The sequence below is a fragment of the Oculina patagonica genome, chromosome 4 (genome assembly GCF_052425735.1).
Source record: "Oculina patagonica isolate OP01 chromosome 4, crgOcupat, whole genome shotgun sequence".
Taxonomy (NCBI): Eukaryota; Metazoa; Cnidaria; class Anthozoa; order Scleractinia; family Oculinidae; genus Oculina; species Oculina patagonica.
The window spans coordinates 5,534,717-5,553,991 of NC_135761.1; the positions used below are offsets into that span (position 1 = coordinate 5,534,717).

Below are 19,275 nucleotides of genomic sequence, written 5' to 3' on the forward strand. Positions count from 1 at the left end.
ATGGGACAAAGAAAAATTCTGAGTCCCCGACGGGAATCGAACCCATGGCCTCCCAGATACCGGTTGGGCGCTCTAACCAACTGAGCTACGTGAGACTCGTTGTGAGCTAAGCCATTTTTACTAGGTTGATATGTGACACGCGTCCTGCATACTGCTAATATCAGCAATGTCGAATTCATCAAGTTTTTTTTAGTAAATAATAAAGATGGTAAATTTTAAGCTCGGTAATTAATAATAAAGATAAGATGTTCTACATGACACGAGCATGGGACAAAGAAAAATTCTGAGTCCCCGACGGGAATCGAACCCATGGCCTCCCAGATACCGGTTGGGCGCTCTAACCAACTGAGCTACGTGAGACTCGTTGTGAGCTAGGCCATTTTACTAGGTTGATATGTGACACGCGTCCTGCATACTGCTAGGATCAGCAATGTCGAATTCTATTGTCTGCATCCCGTTACAGGAAAAGACGAGCATAACGCAAAGTCGGAATTTAAAACGCAGTGAGGAAAACATGCAGACAGACAGACAGTCAGACAGACAGCCACACAGCCAGTTAGACAGACAGACAGACAGACAGACAGACAGACAAGGTGGCTTACCATCTGGCCATGAGAACAAATCTATCCACTGGTTCTCCAAGTTCTTGATTGATAGCACGAACAGTGTTTAAATTTCTAAAAGTGGATAACAAAAAACAGCCAGGTCTTAATGTGACGTAAACAGTTTGATATTTGTGGGCGAAGTGAGGAGATGGAAAATATTATGGGTGCACGGGGATGACAAGTGATAAAATGGACCTAAAAATTTGAATATGACTAGCGAATCGCATAAATTAAAAAGTTATAAGTTTCTGCGATTCGCTAGTCATATTCAAATTTTTAGGTCCATTTTATCACTTCATTTTTATCCGTCGAAGACAGCAGTCTGGCTGTCAAAAGCTAATAATTTTTAAAATATTTTACCATAGAACGCTTTTTACTTTCTCACACAGAAACTTGTTAAAACCCCCAACTGGCGCGAGGCTAACCAGTTGGCTATTTACAAAGCTTGGAGGAGTTGAATTCGGGACGACCAAACACAAATCCATCTAGTGGCAGGGAGGTGGATTTGAACCCGGGGCCTCCGGATTACAAGTCCAGCACCATAACCACTAGGCCACTCCTCCTCCTTTTGTTACAAAATTGCTACACAGTAACCAACCAGTACAAATATATTCGCTTCATTCGCACCTGAATACGAGCAGCATGCTCCGTGGAAGTTGTCTGAGAATAATGATTACTTTCTCAAAGTGTCCTTGAGCGAGTTTTGTCATGATTTCCAAGTCGTCGTCCGTGACTCGTGACGTGAACAACATGCCAGCGCTTCCCCACACGAACGGACGTTGAAGAAGGATCTGACAAAAGTTTTCATAATCTGAAAAACAAAATATTCAGATAATTAAAAGCGGCACTAACAGTTATAAAATTCTACTCAAAATTTTCGCGACATTAAAAATTTTGCGAAAAGTTGGCAAACGGACTGCTTATAACTTTGCGGAAAATTTCCGCGGAATGCGTCGATGACCGTAGAAAGGTTTTACGATTCTTGAACTGAAAAAGCTCCCACAAAATAAAAAGTATTGAGAATTTCGTGTTTGAAGATCGAAGGGAGCTGAACTAGCAGGATACACAAAATAACGTGTTTTGCATTATCACAGTTTCTCTCTCTACGATGCTCAACGAGATAATCAAAATGAATGCAACTTTATGCTACACAAATCACAGATGGAACATTTACCATCTACTCCAAGTTGTTTACTGTAATGCTGCATACGTTCCTGGTCGTTCAACACGATGGATTTCCACAGCTGACACAAGGCGATTCTATCTCTACAAAAGAAAGTGTATTGGATGAACAAGAGTTGGGCAAGGTGCATAATGTTTGGTCATATTCACTTGTTGTTTTCGATACAAAACGGTATTTGCTAGTGTTGGGCTGGGATTCAACGCCTTGGACTCGGAACCGACTGAGCCTCCGGGGTCGTTGTTTGTCTCCACTCTCCACGGGGCAACCTGATTAGACGCATGGGGGCTAAGGCTCGGTCCCAAAGATGCTCGGTAACTTTTAGGCAACTTATCAAATTTCGAGCAACATTTTTTTTTTCGGGCAACTTTTTGTATTCTGTGGAACTTCTAGACCGAAGATTGTCCGAGTAAATTAAAATAAATAAAATAAATCGTCTTTATTTTACGAGGGTAGCACGTAACAGTCTTGCGACTGACAAACCTGTGGCCCTCGGATTCCCAAACGAATTGGAATTTAGAAGTGTTAATTTTTGTGGAGGGAGGAAAATCGGAGAACCCGGAGAAAAACCCTCGGAGCAAGGACGAGAACCAGCAACAAACTCAACCCACATATGGCACCGGGTCGGAATCGAACCCGGGTCACATTGGTGGGAGGCGAGCGCTCTCACCACTGCGCCATCCCTGCTACCTCAAAGGCCATACGAACGTTTCAGAGCATTTTTCGAACTGATTTCCGAGGTAGTTTCGATGATGTTTCAACTTTCGGCTCATTCAGCATTAAAAACACGTCAGCAAAATGAAGTCATCCGCATCTTCACGATTGTTCTCAGTGACAGAAATCCTCCATTGAAGCCAGATTTTATCTGATTTCTTTCTTTGCAATATCTTTAATTGCAACTCACTGCGAGGATAATTTCTTCACTTTAGATACCTCTGTTGCAGTGAAATTACATGGAAAGTGAATGCGGGAAGCATATATTTCACTGATATTTAAAGAAATTTTCTTAATAAAAAGCAACGTTTTGAAGTTTTTTGAGCAAATTTCGAGCATCTTTTTGGGAAATATCGAACATTTTTGGGACAGCCTTAGCTGGAGAGGGGGGGGGGGGGTAAGTTTTGATAGATGGTATGCAGGGACAAGCACAAAATAACTTAAAACATTGTACATGTAGATAATCCTTTTATCCATGAAGCAAAAAGTATAAATTTTAAAACATTGACAAAGAAAATCACCTATGCTGAAGCGTTTCGTAAAGCCCATGGTCAATAATGACTATTTCAGCTTTCCTGTCTTTGCCTTTCCTAACAAGAACTAGTTAGAGAGGAGAATTGAGGTTAGTTTATAAGCACACAAGTGAGTGTAAGTTTATCATGTAAACAATGGCCATGAAAAATCGAGGAATAAAAGGTAACCAATGAGTTTTTCGGTACTAATTCAAATTTGGACTCAGCGACCAGAATGATCATTGTTTACCTACAGCCTTGACTAATTTGTCTTTTTCCCGATTAGTTTGTCTCGTTCCCACATACTAACACTATATCGACGTGCAGGCAGGATACGTTTAAGGGAATAAATCAAACTTTATGTCAAAGCCAACGGCTATTTACTCTATGTCCAACCATGAAAACCCATTGGGACCAGGCTAAACGAAAATGGCGCTTCACATATGAACACGCCAAATACAAAACACTGAATCGAGACAGCCGATCTACCATCCTTACCCAGCCCGATCAGATTGCAAGTCAAAAGGTTAACACTAATAATTACCGTTAGCAGGATGAGGGTCACCGTGAATGAATCCAGTACGAAACAACTGCTCGCCGAACGCTTTGATCATTTTCTCATCAACCTAAGGACACGTGAGCAAGATGGCAAGTGTAAAGTGTAACATAAAATAAAAAAATAAATTACCCTTATTTAGAAACGGTTGGGTTTAAAGCTAAAAGCTTATGGGGCCTTGTATTCCCGATCAAATTGGATTTTGGAAACCGGAGAACCTGGCGAAAAACCCTCGGAGCAAGGACGAGAACCAACAACCCAGGTCCAGGATTCGAACCCGGGCCACATTGGTCTGCGCCATCCCTGCTCCCCCGTATAAGAGCTTGTCTCTTCTGTCAATCCCACTCCCAAGATGAAACAAACGTGGTACAAACATGAAAAAGTGGGTTATTGCAGACTTACATCAGCTACGTCCAGTCCTCTCTGTTTGAGACCCTCCATGTCATCCACTTTGCATGCATCAACAAATTCCGCCGTCAGCACGCGCTGAAAGAGATTTAGTTTGGTGACGCATCTTGAAAACTTAAGCCTACCGTTTTTAAGTTTGTCTTTTGTAACCCATCTCGCCTATGGCCCCGTTTTGATTTAACTGTTTCTTTACAAAAGTGGTAACGTCCGGACCAATTTTTGACGGGTCCGTACCCAATTTTCTCTGTCGTGTAAACGCGCCTAAAGTCAAGTTGTCGCGGGACTGTGTTTCTCTACAAAAGTGGTCAGTCAAAATGCAACGCAAAAGAGAGACTTGCGTCTACATGCGTCTCCGTTTGGCCAGGTCTTAAAAACTCAAGTATAACGTGGAACGATTCTTACTTTCAAATGTTGATTCATACCTTGGTAGTAAGATCCCAGTGGATTTCAGGAACATAAACATAACTAAGGTGCTTCAGTTCATCTGCGCATCGTTCCCCATTCTGGCCTTCGTGCACGAAATCGAGCTCCTCCTTCAAAGTTTCTTGTAAGTCCTAGTTAAGAAGAGTATTCTTGCATATAACATTCAGTGGATCCATCGATCAAGTGATTCAGTGACAGTGATGTTGCTAAGTAATATACAGAGTTAAGCACGTCACGCACGGAGCTCGAAAAAGAAGTGCTGTCCTTTCGTCCAGGACAAGTAACTTTTCATTCTTGGGCAAGGGCCCAGGCAAGTCGCCTGCCCACTAAATTGCAAAAATGACAATGACGCAACTGCTGCGGGCAAGCAAAATTTGAGAGCTACCTTTCCGAAGGGCGAGCTGCAATTCGAGTTTTTTTTTTTTTTCGAGTCCTGCAAGCATGAACTCAACGAAAGACATGTTACTCAAAAGCTCCTTGCTGCCTGTTTTTGCACGAAACTTAACCTTCCCGATTACAGTTGAACAATGAAATCCCAATTTACCTTACCTTCTTTCCTTCTTCGTAGCCGTCACGCATAGTAGGAAGAGAAAAGTTGCGAGACAACCCAAATCAAGGCTAACAAGTTTAAACATCCTTAGTAGCAAAAAACAGAAGTTGAAAGGTCGAAAACTGCCTTGGTTGTTTTCATATAAGTTTTGTGGCTAGTTATGAATGAACGAGGTGCAAAAATGTAGTTTTCTTTTCAGTTTCTTCACTTCTATATTCATTTGATTATTGTAATGAAATATATAAAAGCAATATACTAACTGGTACATGTAAATTGATAACTTTTCGAGGCAAAACTTACGTCTAGGACCCAAGCGAAAGCAAATGACGGATGCATCCAGGCAATCACTTGAAGCAAGCGTTTTAACGTCCACAGGTCACCATCATATCTATCCAGGAGGTCAATATATTGCATCTAAACGAACAATAAAGAAAAACAAACAAAAAAACTTAAAATACAGGAAAACTAAAAATAATATAGGACAAAAATGCCTTCCCGAACACAACTTGTCTTGATGCGGCTTATGCGCCTTAACGGAGCTACCGGTCACGGGGATTTCGCAGATTTTTGGTCTAAACTGTTCTGAGATTATTGGTGAGGCAACTTAACCCATAAAAAACATTAATTATCTTTAATCATTCAAAGGAAGATGTAACCTGAGTTTGCAAATATAAAACAAACTTCGGCTATAAATATTGATTTTTTTGAAGACGTACAGAAACAACTTAAGACGGATTCCGCTCAAAGTTCGAGCAATGAGTGCAAAAATTAAGTACCAAAAATCTACTCACGGCACGACAACATTTCGTATACTATTTAAAAGATCTTATCGAAATTCACTTGTTTTAGTGACCCCGTAATTAAATTCTAAAGCATTCACGAGAAAATTAAAGTCATTTGAACCTCGTAAAAATGTTTAAAACGCGCGCCATTTTGTTTTGAACTGGCGTGAAACGTCCGTTTTAACTGAAATATTGACAATTTCAAATCCATATTTCTCTCGCGGGGTCAGCTTGAGTGTTGAATTTTTGGCAGGTTTTTGTTAGCCGTACTTTAACTGTACCATGCTGGGTTTTGTAACTTTATTTTTGCCTGTATTGCTCGAATGTTGGGCGGAAACCATCTTAAAAAGTTAAGCCTTAATTTTTCAAGTAACAATCCATTTCCATCCTAGCCATCCGCAGATAAAGACGCTTGTTAACAGTTTCATTGCACTTATATAGCAATTGTTAATAAAAATGGACCACTTTGTTAGGTTTTCCACGACACAAATGTATATTTTGGCTGTTAAAAAAATCTGTTACAATCCGTGACAAATCCCCTTTAACGTAACTTTTACTGTATCTTAATGGCGTTTTTCTGGATGACTTTTGGCGAGCACAACTACTGCTTTGGTAACGTTCTTGTTCTATTCAAACGGCCTGTTTTGAATCTGTGTTACAAAGTCATACTTTGAGAATTTTATGTGCCTTAATTGTCATGTTTAAAGGGATAGGCTGTCTTTGATGATACAATTTTTTCATCTACATTTCTTTAATTTCTACAAAAAAATTCCTTTTTTATTATTTAGCGATTCCACGTTTTTTTCTAGCCTGCATAGCAGGCGTCTGTGTAGTTTTTAGCACGTTTAAAAGAGTGTGCGATCCTGCGAAGGCTGCGTGGCCCTCTCGCACCTTTCGCGTTTCTCCCACATGCGCGCAAGAAACTATACGGCGCCTGCAACGCAGTCTACGTTTTTTCCGTGTATCTAAATAAGCCATCCCATGTATGAGAACAATCAACAAATACATGGCAGTTTTCAAATTAAAAAGTCCAAGTGTCGACTTGAGGTAACTATTTTCAATCAGTAGCCAGCCGCCAGCAGCTATGATTTTTGAGATGAGTAAACGATTTTTGTTTTTCTTTGTACTCTATCTGAAGTTGTTTTAACTTCTAAATTTTTGTAGGTTGGAAAACGACAGCCTCTACAGGCATACCATGCTCTGTAATGGCCAGCAAGACATTTAAAATCTTAGAATCCTGTGACCACACAGAGGATGGTAAGCCTGTGCTGTAATTAGAAGAAGTTATGTCTTACCTTAACAGCCACCTCCCTTCCATCATGCCTCACTGCTCGGTGAACCTGGGCTAGACTGGCTGATGCTATAGGGTCATAATCAAACTCCAAGAATAACTCGTGAGCCTTCTTACCAAAGTCCTCAAGGAAAAGCTTATCCACCTAGAATGGCACAAGAGAAGAGAAGAGAAGAGTATTCTGGTCAGAACAGCATGATCATAATTGCACAGGCCCGCAATGCAAGCACAGACAACAAAACCCATTTTTTGTGCTTGAAGTAAGAAAAGGAATAGACTTTGAAAAATCATTCTCACGAGCCTTTGAGAGATGAAGCTGCCAACTGATTGTTATCAGCTTGATGTATAACCTAGACTGCAAGCAGTCAGTTTTTGTTTCTGAAATCCTATGTGTGACCAGAAAAGTTGAAATTACGCAAATAAGGGGGGAAAATGAGGAGCTTGCATCACATTTGTGTTTTGAACATGTCGCACACTAGGAAAAGACAGAGACTGTTCACAGTCTATGGAAGACCTCTAAATTTGAACACCCTTCACTACAGCACTGTACTGTAGTTTATGTTTTGTTTTTCAATTATAGTGGATGTGAGGTTTAAATATCAACCCCGTGGCAAAGGCAGTGTTTTGGGTACATCCTTAAAAAGAGCATATATTTAAGTATTTTTTAATACTTTAAGGCAAAAATGTCAATTAAAAAAGAGTTTGAACAACTGACCTCTCCATGTTTTCTTCGAAGAGCCTACAAAAATAATGAAAATATCTCAGTCAGAAAGGGTCAATAGATTGTGAACAGATAATCTTCCCAATAGATTACTGATGAGTGAGAAGCAATAGTAGACAAAGAAAAACAAACCCTGAGTGTCTTCTCAGTACCTTATCTTGCAACACTGGAAGAGTCTCTATGTATTCCCGTGGAAGTATATGATTAAAGCAAGCAAGACCTTGCCCTAGCTTGATGTAAAGCCCTCCATTGTCAATGGCTCCTATCACTATTCTGTCAGCTGCTCTCTGATGACAACCTTTAATAGCTTGCACATACTCCTCTCCATCCTACCAGAAAATAATACAACAGGCAAAAAGATCACAATTATTGTCTTTTAGTAAACAGTTTTAAAAATAGTTATTTAACCTTTTTAGTTTCAAGATTATCCTGGCATGAAATTATTAATTAAAATCTCCTTTAGTTACTGGCTTCTATACATTTCCTCTTGTGCTTAGTTCTGAGAATTATGTTATGGTATCACACCAAGATGATATATTTTTTTGTTAACTTTTTAAAACAGCATTTGGGAATTTTTCAAATTCTTTTTAACTTCCAGGACACTCAAGAGCCAGTGTTATTGGAAAATGGTCACTATTTTCCCTTGATCCGCGCCTGCTAGGAGTACTGAGTCAGTGTAGTGACTGTCTTTATAAACAATAATTTGTTTACTTACAGGATCTAAGTTCCGAAGAGTCCACCAGTAGTCCAAGGATATTGTCAAACCAACATGAAAGCACCTACCAAATATTATAATATTAAACCCAAGCAAATATTATAATAACCCAATTTAAAAAAAAATTAATTAGGTACTCAAATCTATTTCACTAGCCTTCCTGTAACTTAAGTAAATCAGAGTGAAAGCTAACCGCAAGCATTAACCAATGACTATCATTCTGCATTCTGCAAAATACCCTGCTGGTAATTTACCAAAACCACAGTTAAATATTCAGGTTAAGATCTGCTGAGATCTGCAGTTCATTAAGAGGCTACGTCAACTTGCTGCATTTGGCTGTAAATCATGCAACCATTCATAATACTTTCAAAAAGTTTTTGCCCTGGAGCCTGGATCATAAGGGCTTTCCTTTATTCTTAAAGCCTGAAAGTGGTGAGCACTTGGCAGGATGGCAGAAAAAAGGATTTTATACCAACAAATTAACTGATCAGTTGAGGAACAAGTGCCAGTTTTGGCAAATCTTCGTTCAAGCATTCGAAGAAGGCTTTGGCAGATTGTGTTTCTAAAAGTGGCATGTTATGCTAGTAGCAGTGATCGAAATTTTGCCAAATTATGCCAGAATTCCCAAATTATGCTCCTAATTTCCGAAATTATGCTCACAAAATGATGTAGATTCTGTACATAGAGGATGCGCAATAACGACACCAAATTATAATGTTTTTCAAATAAACTGTTGTAAATTTATTTGTGTTTAATGGGAGTTTGTCTCCACCGTCAGCTGTCCAAATAAGCTGCTCACATCTCTGAATCCTTTGTAAAAGCCTTCAACGACTTAACAATCACACATTGCAAGAACATACTACCTAAATTTAATTTATTTCTGTAGAAAATACTCCATATTTACTAAATTGTATGAAATTATTGCTACAAAAAGTGCTAAAATGTGCTAACTGATTATGCCGTGGCAGTGCTTGTCTAAAAAATTATGCTTTTTTGCTCCAATTATGCCAAAAATTATGCTAGCACAATCCGCCAAGGCCTAATTCAAAGAGTTTCTGAATTATTTCATCCAATCAAAAACTAGCAAGAGTACTCACGAGTCTCTGAAAGTAATAATGTTAGCAAACATATTGCGTTGCTTAGCAACTACTGGAACAAACATCATGGGCTCAGTCCCGTCTTGGAAGCAGGATTTCATCATCAACTGGTTTCCCCACCCCCTCCCCCAACTGTGATAAATATAGACCTGTGACTGGTGCTTTAAAGAGTCACATTTCTAAGGCGTGGACCCCTCTCACCTGCCCCATCCCATACCTGTCTCAACCCTCCGCTCCCTTCACCCCCCCCCCCTCTTCCCAGGTTTATTTGAGTGCATAATCCAGTTAACGATTGACCTTATTGAGAGAAAGAGCCATGATTTCTCAAGTATTTTTACTTGCCTGAAAAATCTTCCTACTCCCTCCATTGAAACTCGAAGTCTTCTACGTTGTCTAGCTTCCCATAATCTGTTATGATATGCAGTGAAGCTCAATACAGTGCTACTTCCGAAAAAGAGCCAAAAACCTCTTCTTTGGAAAAGTCCTTTTCTTGCAGTATATTCCAATGCCTCTGAACTCTTTACTCGTAATTGATTAGTTCTATAACAAAGCGCAAAATTACTCCTAGAAACAACCACAGGTCTCTGTAAGCTTGACCAAAGCGAACGTGACCCAGCCGCCATCTTTGTTTTTCTCATGAACATTTCAAACCTCTTACTTGAAGTATTTTGCGTTGAAGAAGAGAGTCTGGAACCAAAAGTCAAAATGGCGGTCAACGAGAGAGCGGGTTGGCCGAGAAATCGAGCGGCAAGCAACGCAGGAAAATACATGACAGGGCCCCAAGGAACACAAGTAGAACGCACAGTGCGACTGTAAGTTTTTATATTGTAAAATTGTTAGGTTGTGTGCCTGAAAATCTTGCTTTGTTTGTTTGTTGATAGGCTGACTGCGGCTGCCGCTTCAAATCAAAAGCATGTACAAACTAAAGCATTGCACACAAGTTATTAATTCTTGTTTTAACGCTTTCCAGTACTAATAACCTCCATTTAAGCTTGGTAGTAACGAAAACGAAGACCCCGAAAACGAAGACCTAAGACCTAAGACCCATACGAAAACTAAGACCCGTACGAAAACTAAGACCCGTACGAAAACTAAGACCCGTACGAAAACTAAGACCCGTACGAAAACTAAGACCCATACGAAAACTAAGACCCGTACGAAAACGAAGACCCGTACGAAAACGAAGACCCGTACGAAAACTAAGACCCATACGAAAACTAAGACCCGTACGAAAACTAAGACCCGTACGAAAACTAAGACCCATACGAAAACGATGACCCGTACGAAAACGAAGACCCGTACGAAAACGAAGACCCGTACGAAAACGAAGACCCGTATATACGAAAACGAAGACCCGGCCAAAACCAACGTTACCCAGAGTTGCGTGACATTAATAATAATGACAGAATAATATTGAGGCAGACTGAGAACGTACTACTGAAATCGAAAATCAATGAGCGCTTTCCATTTACATGGAATTTTCGGTGATAATTTTTCGACAAATGGAACGTTACAGTTATTTCAACACGTAAACGGAATGAAAAGATGCTGTTCCTTTTGAAAATTCCATTCTGATAGCACTGCGGGAGCCTAGGTCACACATGACTTGCCAAGGTTTTTAATCTTTTGGTCGGGGAAATGAGACAAGTACAAATATCGCGTGACATTTGTACTCGTTTTGCGCGATGTTTGTACTCTACGAATCAGTGTTGGATAAGAATAATGTTGAAGCAGACGAGTACTGAGAACGTATCGATCAAGTTTCATTGAAATCCTACAAATATTTGTCTTTAATTTTGAAGTGAGTACGCCTCGCTACGCGCTACATGAGTAAAATTAAAACATCTTGGCCAGTACGCCTGTTGCCCCGGTAAACGAATGAAAGGTCATTATTGATATGACTACACATAAGAAGCACTAACAAAACCTTTATTTACTGTAAATTTAGAAACATCTATCATTCATTAGCATTGAAACTGAAACAAACAACTCTAAGTAAAACTAGATAACCTCGCAAACTGACGAGATCTATACACAATGTAGCCCTGTTTGGCAAATATACGACACTACACTGTCGCAAACTGCGAAGAAAATGAAATGTACTTGTTCAATGTCAAATCATATACATAACAGTTCGAAACATTTCGAAACGAATAACGATGGCACACGTTCATGTAAACAACAATATCGACAATGTAAAGGACACTACAGATGACGCGTTTCTAGTTTCAAATAAAAGGAAACACCATCTGATAACATAAATCGGTTACGCGTGAAAACGATTTAAAAGGTACTAGTCTTGAATACCTCTCATTTATACTTGGCAAAGAAACAAAAACAAAGCACCAGATTTGAGATTTGAGGATATCGAACATAAACGTTGGAACAACCACCGGAATTAACTGGATAAGGGATACCTTATTGTTATTTATTTTCGCGGGTACTTAATTTCGCGAAAATGAAACAGGAATATTTCGCGAGACTTAATTTTCGCGATTTGGCCTAAAATACGTAATTAGCATAAAAAATAAATAGAAACCGTTTAAAATTAATTTTCGCGGGTCTTTAATCGCGAAAATTAATTCCCGCGAAATTAAGTATTAAGCAATAAGGTATTTATTCCAAAAATTAATGGGATATAGGATACTCAGTCCCCCCTAATGTCATGACCTCTAAAGGCATCATTGGAGATCATCCCAGCACAATCCCCCCCCCCCCCTCTCCGCACCCTGCAACGCAGATGTAAAGCGAGAAATAATAATCGGGTAGCGAAGATTTCGTTACGGTGCATTACTGCTGGGAGACTTTGGCTGTCTCTTCTGTGATGCAGAAGCAACCGTTTTCGATCAGGTTTTAGTTTTCGATCAAGTCTAGATTTTTGATCAGTAGTATACGTACGTTCTCAGTACGCTCAGTCTGCTTCAATATTATTCTGTCATTATTATTAATGTCACGCAACTCTGGGTAACGCTGGTTTTGGCCGGGTTTGGCCGGGTTTTGGTCCCGGTTTTCGTATATACGGGTCTTCGTTTTCGTACGGGTCTTTGTTTTCGTATATACGGGTCTTCGTTTTCGTATGGGTCTTAGTTTTCGTATGGGTCTTCGTTTTCGTATGGGTCTTAGTTTTCGTACGGGTCTTAGTTTTCGTATGGGTCTTCGTTTTCGTACGGGTCTTAGTTTTCGTACGGGTCTTAGTTTTCGTATGGGTCTTAGTTTTCGTATAGGTCTTAGTTTTCGTACGGGTCTTAGTTTTCGTATGGGTCTTCGTTTTCGTATGGGTCTTAGTTTTCGTATGGGTCTTAGGTCTTAGTTTTCGTACGGGTCTTAGTTTTCGTATGGGTCTTAGGTCTTAGGTCTTCGTTTTCGGGGTCTTCGTTTTCGTTACTACCATTTAAGCTTAGGTTTAAAGAAGTTGAAGTTGATTTATTTGTGTTTTCAAACTTTTTCGATCATGAAGAACGCAATCACACAGAATGATTTGATTTAGACAAATTAAAGTCAAGGTATCACGCGGTAGTTCATGTGCATTATTCTTTTTGAAGGTATCCTCTGACTAATTACACATTTGGAACCAAAGAAGCATTATACGAAAAGGATAGGTGAGTGTAAGATACATGTAAGTTATTTTAGAAGAAAGTCATGTGTGATGATGGGACAAGAAACTGTGAAATCATGGAGCATACACGTGCAGTAGAAGGTACATATATGAGCCTCTCTATGGGTATTTCTGATGAAATCGAAGACGCGAAGATCACTGCGGAAAAAACAAAGATCTCAAGACTGAAGCGAAGATCTGAAATTGACCAAATTGAACACTCGGATATACATGTAAAACTATCAAAACTCGTAAACACAACAGAAAATATCTGTAATTTCTGAATTTTGAAATTTGACCACATTTTACTGCGATGTCAATAATAGTGGTTTATAACAGACACTGCTGCGCGATATCGGTATCCGCGGGTTTCGCCCAGAACGTGTTTCGCCCATATCGTTTCGCCCAGACATAAACTCGATTCGCCCAGAATGTGAATGGTTTCGCCCAGAATTAAAACGTCTAGAATCTAACTCAAAAAACGTCAACCTAAATATTAAACGTCCGACCTGAGACGATGAAATGTTAAAACGAACAAGTCAACTAAAAAGAACATAAGCTTATCACTTATGTGTGGAGGAATGCATGAACTGTGGTATTCAACAAATTATAAATCAAAACAAAGTTCGGAGTTCTCGACAATTTGCATTCAATCAAAAGAAGATGCCATGATGAAAAAAAACCTCACCTTCGCTAGACACAAAAGCTTTATTCAAAATGCGCTTGACTTTATTCAGTTGAAGCACATCAAACAGAAGAAGGAAAGAATCAATAACGAGCTTTTCGACTGCCACGTTTATTTCATTCTGACCGTTTTGTACATGTAAATCAACATTCCAGACTGATTTACTCAAAACTCTAAATAGGTCAGTTTAAAACGCACGTGCCTAACATTGAAACACAGAAGATGCCATGATGAAAAAAAATCTCACCTTCGCTAGAAACAAAAGCTTTATTCAAAACGCGCGTGCCTTAGCATAAAACACAGAAGATGCCATGATGAAAAAAAATCTCACCTTCGCTAGACACAAAAGCTTTATTCAAAACGCGCTTGCCTTTATACAGTTCAAGAATATAAACCAGAAGAACGCAAGAATCAATTACGAGCTTTTTGACCGCCACGTTTATGAGTTTATTATGAGTTTTTGTTTTATCGATAAGTTATTTATTGTAAAGTTAGGTTTTAGCCCTAAGATTAAAATTGCATTCTTTAAAACGTTTGTACTTTTTGATTTGTAAGAAAAGGAATTGTTAATAAGGAGAAGGAATTACGAGTTTAGGAGTTGGGAATTCAAATGTAGGCTAAACATATGAGTTAAGAAAGTTGTAGGGTAAGGGATTAAGTATAACAAGCATTTCTATTTATTGATAAAGATATTTATTGTAAAGTTAGGTTTTAGTCCTAAGAATAAAATTGCATTCTAAAAACCTTTGTACGTTTTCATTTCGTTTTAACCTTAAAAGTAAAAGTACGCGTGAAAAAGATATATTTTATTTTTGTTTTGCAGTCGAAATGTTATTATTTTCTAGAGATTTAGCCTTTGTTAGCGCTTGCAAGGAGAATAGAAAATCGTTCGAAATCGTTCGAAATCGTTCGTGTTTGTAAAGCTTAGCAGCCTGGCTTTTCCAAGAAAATAAGCCAGAGGCCTGGGAGGGAGTTTTTCGGTCGTCCATAATCCATTTTCAGTTCAGACTCTCAAAATTTCCCACATATGAACAAAAAACAAAATTCGTCCTGGTTACCGGGGTTATCTGAATAGGACCTTAGTCTCGACAATCTCTGAGTCTCAGTCTGGGCGAAACGAGTCTATGTCTGGGCGAAACGATTCTCTATCTGGGCGAAACACGTTCTGGGCAAAACTCGTTCTGGGCGAAACCTGCTATATCCCTACGATATCACATGAAGGAATTACAAGGCCAACCTTCAAACCGTTTCAATCCGTAAAACGAAGATCTGCTTAAAAAAACAAAGATTTGCAAAAAAATTGCGAGAAAAAACGAGGACCGTGGGTACCCAAAGAAAGGCTCATATATAACTCCATATGACCCACATTAATCACTGATGGTTTCCAGCCTCATAACGCATGACTTTGTTATTTCCTCACTTTACATGTACCTTTATTGTGGAAAACATGACACAAACCCTACATCATGCTGAGCAGACTCAAGAATGTCAAAACAGCTGTCTGCATCTGCTAGAAATACAGATCATAGAAAATTGTTTTGAGGCTGGCAGTTTTCCCATTTTCCTTTTACTGCTACTTGGTGTTAAAGCCTTAGTTCCTTACCATGGTATACACATATACAGTAAAGCTGTTTTCCATTATTGACTTTCCCAACACTGTTTTTTAAGACTTAAGCTTTTTTTAATTTTATAGTGATGATTTACTGGTATCTTATTTTAACAATATCTTCAAGTTATTGTATAATTTTTGTCCTTTATTTCCCAGTTCTGTTCAGGCAAGATTTACTCGAATGAGGTATGAAAAATATTATATGTACAGATCATTAGAATTGTGTAACTATTGTTAGTAGCACTGGCCACTTAGAATTCTAAAAAAAAACTATCAAATAACAGATAGAGAGAAAAGCATATGATAAATTACAAGCCAAACAATTATTATTGTGTGAACAAAACAATAGCATTTCACAATAAATTACAATATTTTATTGAAGGTAGGGGTTACCTTGTTTTGTTCTGCAGTGTGATCAGTTATTATTTAAAAAGTGACTTTGTTACATTATTTGCATAGTAAGCTGTTTTTTTTGGAGGCTGCTGTACTCTAGATTGAGTGTCTGGGTTCGATCTATAACAAGGATCATACTCTCAGATCAGGATCATACTCCTAAATTATAAGCTGCTTGAAACTACAGAATCTGGATTTAATTAAGCACTGGGAGCAATCACCCACTTGGGTTTAAAAGCCTTTATATGTACTTGTAACATTAAGCTGTTTTCTGTTGTTATGTCATCGTTTTCTTCTAGAGAGGAATATGATAAGTTTGGTATGAGGAAGACTGTTGAAGGAGTGCTGATTGTTCATGAACATGGATTGCCACATGTGTTACTTCTACAGCTGGGAACAACATTTTTTAAATTGTGAGTTGCTTTTCTAATCATAGCAAATGAATTCAGCTTCATAAAATTAGTGCATTAATGTTAAAATGTGTTAATATCTGCCTGTATTTAACTGATTGACATGTTAATTTATCTTCCACTTCTTTGTTTTTAATGTAATACTCACGTACATGTATCTAATAAATTATTCACTTTTGTTGTCAAGGCCTGGTGGTGAACTTGTTGCAGGAGAAGATGAAATAGATGGACTAAAAAGATCTATGACTGAGGTAAGCATTTTAATTAAGCATGCATATCTGGAAGCTAAAAGGCTAACAATTAACACTTAATGACTGGTCCAGAGGGAAGTAGTCAATTTTTTTCCCAAGAATCTCAATGTTTTGCCTCAGGAAACGTCAAGATTTGAAGGAGGAAAAAATTAACTTGTTTCCTGAGGGACCAGTCATTAAGTGATTTGTTTCGTAACACAATGAAGACTTTTAGAAGAATGGCGGTGGTCAGTCAACATTTATGGGCAACAGATGTGCACCGTACCCTTTGACATCACAGATTTTGCAATGTTGCCCACTCAGAGACCTTTGGGGAAACAATTTTATTGTTAGATGTCATGATCATGTGACCTTGAAGTAGCCAATGAGAGCATGCACTATGGGAAAAAATTCCAGCTAAAATTGTTTAATTTTGACCAAGGAGTTGCTGGTTAACAATAGTCTAACATGTAAGCATACAGTGTGTACAGAGGGCTATGATGCAGTAAACTCTTGCATTCACTGCATGTCAGTGATGCTAGGTTATGGTAATCTATGACTATAGCGTGGTTCCTATATGTAGCTACTGTATGCAGTGCATGTATAGACTATGTAGCTTTAGCTCTTTGCACGCATTGCAGATTTATCGTGCTAGATAAGTGCAAATCCACAAACTAGGCTTTGTGCTTTATAAAATTACACAACTGTACTATGACTAGTTTTGTTTGGCTTACAGCACGTAACTTGTGCTAACTACTTGTTCATTGATTTCGAAATATTCAGATCCTGGGCCGTCCTGAGCAGGGGACTGAGGTGGACTGGGTTGTAGAGGATAGCTTAGGGAACTGGTGGAGACCAAACTTCGAAGCACCTCAGGTAACATATAAAACCTTATAAAGTAAAAATTTTTCTACATCTTATCCCACTGAAGAATTTGCTATGCAATCATGAACAACAACAGACATGTCAACTCTAGATTTTCCCAGTCTTTGCAAAGAATGGCACATGCAGAGCTAGGTGCATAATGCATGTGCAAACCTTTTCAGCAAAGGTTTTGTTGCAGTCATGGTGGTAGTTTGCTTACACTCCTCATTCAGGGCTCAAAATAATTTTCGGACAGTTGCTGGTCATGTTTACGGCCAAACAGATTTTTTATCGGTCACGTGTCGTTTCTGACCGGTCAAAATATTGAAAATAGCAATTTGAAACTACCATTCATTTCTGCTGTTCATTAGATCATCTTCGTTTGTGTGGCATAAAACGACCCGCTTTTTCTTCACTGTTTTGACTGCAATTTCTTGAATTGATAGCTTCTTTATGAAAGATGTGATAGCGACAAGTCAATCAAAAAGTTACCTCTTAAAATATAAATTTGTATCAAAAATGACTGGCAAACCAAAACTGTGGGTGGACAAATTGTCATCTTGACGGGACATTGTCTGATGACCGGCCGTTATTTTGAGTGTCATTGTCATTGTCATTGAGTGTCATTGTCATTGTCAAGTGTCATTGGTTTTAACATCAAAATATGGTGGACATACGACGCCAGGTTCGGGAATCAAACCCAGGCCACATTGGTGGGAGGCGTGGGCTCTCTCCACTGCACCATCCCTGCTCCCTGTACATGATGTGTGATACCTGTATTGTTTCTTTGCAGTATCCCTATATTCCTGCTCACATCACAAAACCAAAAGAACAAAGAAAACTTTTCCTGGTTCAACTGGGAGAAAAAGGTAACAATTTGAATGACAATAACTAATAATTATAATCAAATACATTAAAAAAGCCATTGACACACTTCATACAGCTTTGTCATAAATATGTTGTCTGCAAGTCTAGCACAGGGGATGCATTTTGTCTGTATTTTGCAAACATAAAAGTGTTGTGTTCGTTTACTTCTCAACTCACAAAGCTTCACCTCAGTTTCGTTAATGCCCTGTATGTAGAAACAAATCTCTAGCCTTAGAAGCAAAAAAAAAAAACACTGTGTTAGTTCTAGACAAAAACTGGAAACTACGTATCATAAAAAAATAACACGGGACTTGCACTTGCACTGTTGTTCACCGTATACATGTACATTTCTGTTTTGTTTTCAGCCAACTTTGCTGTTCCTCGTAACTACAAGCTAGTAGCAGCACCATTGTTTGAGCTGTACGATAACTCCCCTGGGTATGGACCGGTCATTGCAAGTCTTCCACAAGCGCTCAGTAGGTAAGTTACCGAGATCCAGAACCATCCGAGGAGAAGCGAGCATAGAGTGTTATGGGGTAGCCCTGCCACATACTCCTGGCGCTCCGTGTGTGTTCGCTCTCTCTAACAGTTCTCCCGCGGTTTTTTTCTTTTTGAGAAAATAGATATGTTAAATTTCTTTTTATACAACATACTTTTCCAGAATGTAGCATGTTGTAAATATTGGCATTTTGTTTTCTTTTCAGGTTTAGCTTTATATATTTGTAAATAAAGTGACATCGCAAGACAGACAGACGTCAAGAAAATGGATAGCTAAATGATTTTTAGACATTTCTCTTTTACTTGTAATTTTCTGTATTTATTTCTTATAATTTGTTTGATATACATGTATGTCTCAGTTTTCGAAATAAAAACACGTTAAAAACCCTTGTAAAAGTGACTTTTGCCTATTCGCAACTTTACCGGGGAAATTTTCGCACAACTTGCCTTCCAATTTTATCGAGGCACAAGTTGCACATTGAGGAACATTTACACCCTGAAATAAACATGTCTGCAACATTTTCGTGGCAGCTAGCAAGCGTTGCACGGACCAGAATCCAGGTTTAACCG

At 38.7% G+C, this 19,275-nt stretch overlaps 2 protein-coding genes across 3 annotated transcripts in view; one reads left to right on the forward strand and one right to left on the reverse strand.

Moving 5' to 3' along the window:
• LOC144651216 (putative aarF domain-containing protein kinase 5) overlaps positions 1-10,207 on the reverse strand; it is an 11,901-nt gene extending 1,694 nt beyond the window's left edge. The window contains exons 1-13 of one of the 2 annotated variants that reach the window (XM_078511128.1): positions 9,897-10,207; positions 8,458-8,521; positions 7,895-8,071; positions 7,737-7,760; positions 7,026-7,166; positions 5,249-5,362; positions 4,398-4,529; positions 3,970-4,053; positions 3,556-3,637; positions 3,021-3,099; positions 1,780-1,871; positions 1,233-1,416; positions 603-677 (exon numbers count right to left, since the gene is read on the reverse strand). In XM_078511128.1, coding sequence (XP_078367254.1) covers positions 603-677; positions 1,233-1,416; positions 1,780-1,871; positions 3,021-3,099; positions 3,556-3,637; positions 3,970-4,053; positions 4,398-4,529; positions 5,249-5,362; positions 7,026-7,166; positions 7,737-7,760; positions 7,895-8,071; positions 8,458-8,521; positions 9,897-10,198 — 1,550 coding nt within the window. In that variant the 5' untranslated portion in view covers positions 10,199-10,207. Of the gene's footprint in view, positions 1-602; positions 678-1,232; positions 1,417-1,779; positions 1,872-3,020; positions 3,100-3,555; positions 3,638-3,969; positions 4,054-4,397; positions 4,530-5,248; positions 5,363-7,025; positions 7,167-7,736; positions 7,761-7,870; positions 8,072-8,457; positions 8,522-9,896 lie in introns of both variants that reach the window. The other variant, XM_078511129.1, reaches the window with a different exon arrangement.
• A 26-nt stretch (positions 10,208-10,233) lies between these two features.
• LOC144651314 (cleavage and polyadenylation specificity factor subunit 5-like) lies at positions 10,234-19,101 on the forward strand. Its single transcript, XM_078511259.1, has 9 exons — positions 10,234-10,366; positions 13,097-13,153; positions 15,600-15,629; positions 16,136-16,249; positions 16,434-16,497; positions 17,260-17,352; positions 18,134-18,209; positions 18,573-18,687; positions 18,912-19,101. Exons 1-9 carry the CDS (start codon positions 10,260-10,262, stop codon positions 18,931-18,933), a joined length of 678 nt encoding a protein of 225 aa, XP_078367385.1. The 5' UTR covers positions 10,234-10,259; the 3' UTR covers positions 18,934-19,101.
• Positions 19,102-19,275: the final 174 nt, after the last annotated feature.

Excerpts from the sequence above, each read along its gene's own strand:
- LOC144651314 (XM_078511259.1), top strand. The coding sequence starts at position 10,260 with ATGGCGGTCAACGAGAGAGCGGGTTGGCCGAGAAATCGAGCGGCAAGC. Across the intron at positions 16,250-16,433 it reads GGAACAACATTTTTTAAATT|GCCTGGTGGTGAACTTGTTG; the intron begins GTGAGTTGCTTT and ends TTTGTTGTCAAG. Across the intron at positions 18,688-18,911 it reads CTTCCACAAGCGCTCAGTAG|GTTTAGCTTTATATATTTGT; the intron begins GTAAGTTACCGA and ends TTTTCTTTTCAG.